At 49.9% G+C, this 4665-nt stretch overlaps 2 protein-coding genes across 2 annotated transcripts in view; one reads left to right on the top strand and one right to left on the bottom strand.

Annotated features, from left to right (window-relative positions):
• Positions 1–6: 6 nt before the first annotated feature.
• MALL (mal, T cell differentiation protein like) lies at positions 7–2516 on the top strand. Its single transcript, XM_005422645.2, has 4 exons — positions 7–76; positions 1154–1321; positions 1535–1663; positions 1998–2516. The coding sequence occupies exons 1-4, from the start codon at positions 62–64 to the stop codon at positions 2058–2060; spliced, it is 375 nt and encodes a 124-aa protein (XP_005422702.2). The 5' UTR covers positions 7–61; the 3' UTR covers positions 2061–2516.
• Positions 2517–2526: 10 nt separating this feature from the next.
• The window catches only part of ASB3 (ankyrin repeat and SOCS box containing 3), a 7115-nt gene continuing 4976 nt past the window's right edge, over positions 2527–4665 (bottom strand). Inside the window, 3 exon segments of the mRNA XM_031058303.1 lie at positions 2527–3066; positions 3631–3764; positions 4488–4665. Of these exon segments, the coding sequence (XP_030914163.1) occupies positions 2819–3066; positions 3631–3764; positions 4488–4665 (560 nt within the window). The 3' untranslated portion in view covers positions 2527–2818.

The following is a 4665-nucleotide window of genomic DNA, read 5'->3' as shown; positions in this document are numbered from 1 at the left end:
CTCCACGCAGCCCGCCCTGCCCTCCGGAGCCGCCGTCTTCAAAACCATCCCCTACGCCTTCATGCTGCCGGAGATCGTGAGTATGCCTCGCTCCGCTGCCTCACGGAGCCCGCTCCTGGCTAAAATCCCCCGAAGCCATCCTGAAGGCATCCTGACTGGGAAGTGACATCTTGTCTTTGAGCTTATGCTGAAGGCACAAAGTATTCCTGAAGGGGTTTTTAGGAACTGCTTGAGGACAAGGCGCACTCGGCTCCATCACAGCCCGTGTGAGGGTCACCGGCTGCTGTGGGGCTGGGAGAGGCTGAAGAGCTGCTGGCTCATCCAGGGCAGACTACAGCTCTTGCTATCATGAAACAGCTCTCTGTAGAAATGGCTTGAAAATCAAGGCAATTTTGCTCTCTGTATCAAGTCGTTCCAGGGGTAGAAGGCAATTGGGCGTCTGGTAATGTGTGATGACATTCCATGATTCTTTCAATTGCTTCTGGGTCCAGAGGGCATCCGGTGGGACCGGGCCAAGATAGCACCTGATGTACTTTGTCATGGTGCACGGGGCTGGCAACCCACACACCCTGTGCTCCACAGGCACAATCCCTGCCCGTGGTGGCAGGCTCAGCTCCCTGCTGCAATTCCAGGGGTTTCACCCACCGCAGCTGGGATGGCACAGGGCAGCACGGGCTCATCCCGATGACCTCGTGGGCTTTTTGTGCTCAGTAAATATTTTGGGTGGATCCGGAGCGAGCAACTCGCTCCAGGCTGGTGCGTGGAGCTGAGAGGAGACTTCCTCATGCTGTGATTCCAAGCCCTGGATATTAACAAGTAGACAGGGCTGGGTTGCGACAACTGCTCACTTTTCCCAGATAAAAGCACATTTTCTGGCTTCTCCACCAAATCCCTCGGGGTGAGACATTTCCTTGTCTGCAAGGCGGCAGCAAACCCTTCCCTTTCGTGTGAACACTCATTTCCCATGAGTTTTAAGGGAAACTGGTGCCAACTTGCTTGCTTGCTTCCCATAGCACCGGGATGCTCTGGGACAGATGCAGGGGTTCCGCTGGCTGCTGCAGCTGGCCCAGGGGGGAGGCGAGGAGGGAACTGGGGAGGAAAAGAGCTTTTCCTCATCCCACACTCATCAGAGGCGCCTGTTTGTCCCCGGCAGGTCTGCGGGACCTGGGTGTGGATCCTCGTCGCTGCTACCTCCGTCTCCTTGCCGCTGCTGCAGGGATGGGTGATGTACGTGTCCCTCACCTCCTGCCTCATCTCCCTGCTGCTCCTCTTAAGCTACCTCCTCGGCTTCCATAGGAACAGCGAGAACTGGAAAGTGCTGGTAAGGAGGGGATGGAACATGGGTGGATGTTGGCAGCAGCAACGTGGGCGCAGGATCACCATGGCTGGTGACCCACCAACCCTTTCCTCCTTTTGCCTTGACTGGAAAGTCCAGGGGAGCTCTGCTGCGAAACACTGCCTGGGAGGGTTCGGTCCCAGGCCTCTCCAGGCCCCTGTTCCCCTCTGGGGCACTCACAGGTGCCTTGTTTTGCAGGACAGTTTGTACCATGGCACCACGGCCATTCTGTACATGAGCGCCGCTGTCCTGCAGGCCAACGCCACCATCAACTCTGAGTTCGGCACCAACGCGCCCCTCAACTACCAACTCAACAGTGCCGCATCGGTGAGTCCAGAGCACCTGCCGGGCTGCAGGACACACACTCACCCCTGCAAGGGCAGCAGCACGTGCTAAAGCCACAGCAGAGCCACCCCAAGTGCCAACAGGGCAGAGCTTCAGCTTCTCAGCTCTGTGAGTTGTGCAGCTGGCGTTGGCTTCTCAGGGTGCACCAGTTCACGGACAGCCTGATGTGGCTGGATGCTGGGAAAAGCTGAGGCTTTGCCTCTCCTTTGAGGCTGGAGGGAGCTCTGGGCTGGGAGACTTCCCCATGCTGAGAGCACTGGGAGGAGATGGGGTTTGACTCTGCCAGCTGACCCTTCCTCTTCTTCCTCTCATGCAGTTCTTCGCCTTTCTCACGACCTTCCTGTACATCCTCCACGCCTTCAGCATCTACTACCAGTGATCCTGGCAGCACCAGATTCACCTTGACAGGATGAGGTCTTTCCCAGTGTGAGAGACCTTGCTGTCATCCCAAGGTGTCCCTGCTCCAGCCCTGGCACCAGGCCTCGGGAACAGCAAGTCCTTTTGCACTTCGTCACAGGAGGGATTTTGCTGGCACGCGTTGGCGTGCCTGTGGGACATTTCCTGCCTTGCCTGGGGGAGGGACTTGCAAGGGGAGGGACTGGGTGCAGGCCCCAAGCCTCCAACACTGACATTCTGCCAAATATTGACAACCATGGGAAGAGAAAAAAAAAATCACCGTTCCTTCAGCAAAAAATCTCCTTTCTTATGTAATGTGCCTTTCTCCGGTTCAGCTCCATCCCTCCCCAACACAAGTTCATAACAATGATACAAGATTGTGTTCCTTGACTTTTCAGATGGTTTCATTTGGTAAACGTTGTATTTGGAATAAAGTGTCAATGGGCAGATTTTGACTACTCTGTAAGCTGTGTTCACTGAAAAAGCTCATTTTACTTCCCAAGAGTTAGAAAAGAAACAGAAAATGTTCACTTACAAAGCTACAACAGATTGTAAACACGCAAATCATAGAACCCATAGGAAATTTCTAGATGTAGTACAAAACTACAGCGTGAAAAGAATGATTACACGGGAGGAGAACAGACATTTACAGCAGCTCTCCTCCCGTGTCTCCTGATTCCCATTACAAAACCTGTGGCTGTGGAGTCCAGGCACCGGCACCGCCGTCACGGAGCGCTGGTGTTACTGCTGTCCCTCCTCCGTGTCCTCTGCCTCGGAGTGACTGGAAGGAGCTCCCTCCTGCCCCTGCTCCAGGCAGTCCTGCAGCTCTGGGACGCTGTAGGCTCGCAGCACATCCCGGTAGAGCAGGTAGTCCTGGAGGCAGGCTGGCAGCGGCAGCTCCCGGATCACGCGCTCCGAGCGCAGGCGCTCGCTCCGCAGCAGGGACCGGATCTCCAGGCGGCACAGGTGGGACAGGGAAGGAAGGAAGGCTGGAAAGTGGAATCCCAAGTCAAACACAGAGCAGCTATTACTACACCAATATATTTACTAATAAAAAAGGAAATCAAGAGTGAACTTAATCTCCATTTTCTCAAATAACTCCCATTTTTTAACTCCAAAAACATCCTCATTAGCTTCAAGCACTTTAAAGGAAATATTATTAAATGACATTATCACTTGGACAGCTTAAAAATTCTTACAGACTCTTTTAAAGAAGAATTTTCTTCGAAAGGAATCATTAACAAAGACACCAAAGTGCAGTTTCTCAGTCACATAACACATGACCTGCTTTTCTGAAGGCTGAACTATGAAAAATTCCTGCACAACCAATTGAATCTTTTTGGATGGTCACATTTTGATTATGTTTGATTTTTATGGTTTGCATTTAATTACTGTCCAATGCTTAGAAAACAGGACAGATGCCTCACTGGAAATACAAATCAAATTAGAGAAGCAAAACATAACTAAGTCATATTGTCATCTCCTAAATCTCCCCACCTGCAGCCTGGAAGCTGGACACACAGAGACACTATTTTCCTGCCTGTATTCCTTACCAAAATGGCTCTTGGAAGTCCAAGTGAACTTCTCCTTGTATTGGGAAAGGTGTTGCTCCACAATTGGAGGAAGTCTGCTCCAATTCATGAACTCCAGGACAAAATTAAGGACATCCTCACTCATGGAGAAAATCCTGTGTAACAAAGACTTCTCTAAAATACCTTTTAAAAGTATTTGTAGATTACAGAATAAAAGACCAAAAAGCATCACATGTGATACACAAAGACAGTGACATTCATTCAGTGACTGAGTAGCAAACTTGTGGTGTGTTTACTACAGCCTGAAGAAAATACAAATATTTCAAAACTCTAATCCTGTAGTGCCCAATTAAATATAAAACATCACCAAGCTGTTGTTTATATGTGTCAAAACTTCAATAATAATAATAATAATAAAAAAATCTGACTGGAATTTTTGCCACATTGTATTAAACAAAACAGTCTCAAACTGCATCCGTTTCCTCTCCTCCCAGCCTTGGCCCAGCTTCATTTCCCATTTGTTTCCCATCCCTCCTGACCTATTTCTCCCACTGAAATTTCTTCTTACCATGGCTGTATTAAAGTATCACACACACAATTTGCAGCTAAATTTGGGGGTTAAGTAGAGATGTTAGACATAAACTTGGGAAGTGATGCTTTATTGCTATTCTAGAGAAAGGCAATTTCCAGTTTGGCTTTCTTCCTAAAGAAAATTGTTTTACTGTCTCCAGACATGACGTGTGAATGATTTATTTCAGACTTTCCACAACCCCTCCCGTTCCTGATGGTGGCAACAGATTATCAAGGGCCATCCTGTAGCAGCTTTGCACATTAGCATGGGATGTTTAAGTAAATAAAGACAAGGCTCCCTGCTTTACCAGAACCTGCACATGAAATTCACGGGGTTGAAGCCAGCCAGGAGCAGGCAGGGCAGCCATTCCTTGTATTCCTTCTGCACCGTGCTGCTGTAGAGGATGAAATCTGTTAATTCCTCCTCTGAGGGCAGGGAACAGCCGAACCTCAGGAAGCGCCGGAACAGAGCAAACTTCTTATGGC

Source organism: Geospiza fortis, unplaced genomic scaffold (assembly GCF_000277835.1).
Source record: "Geospiza fortis unplaced genomic scaffold, GeoFor_1.0 scaffold275, whole genome shotgun sequence".
Classification (NCBI taxonomy): domain Eukaryota; kingdom Metazoa; phylum Chordata; class Aves; order Passeriformes; family Thraupidae; genus Geospiza; species Geospiza fortis.
This window is presented reverse-complemented; position numbering and strand designations above follow the sequence as displayed.

What these genes read in the sequence shown, in the direction of transcription:
- MALL (XM_005422645.2), top strand. An exon ending in GCGAGAACTGGAAAGTGCTG is followed by an intron (nt 1,322 to 1,534) that starts GTAAGGAGGGGA and finishes CTTGTTTTGCAG; the next exon opens with GACAGTTTGTACCATGGCAC. An exon ending in AACTCAACAGTGCCGCATCG is followed by an intron (nt 1,664 to 1,997) that starts GTGAGTCCAGAG and finishes CCTCTCATGCAG; the next exon opens with TTCTTCGCCTTTCTCACGAC.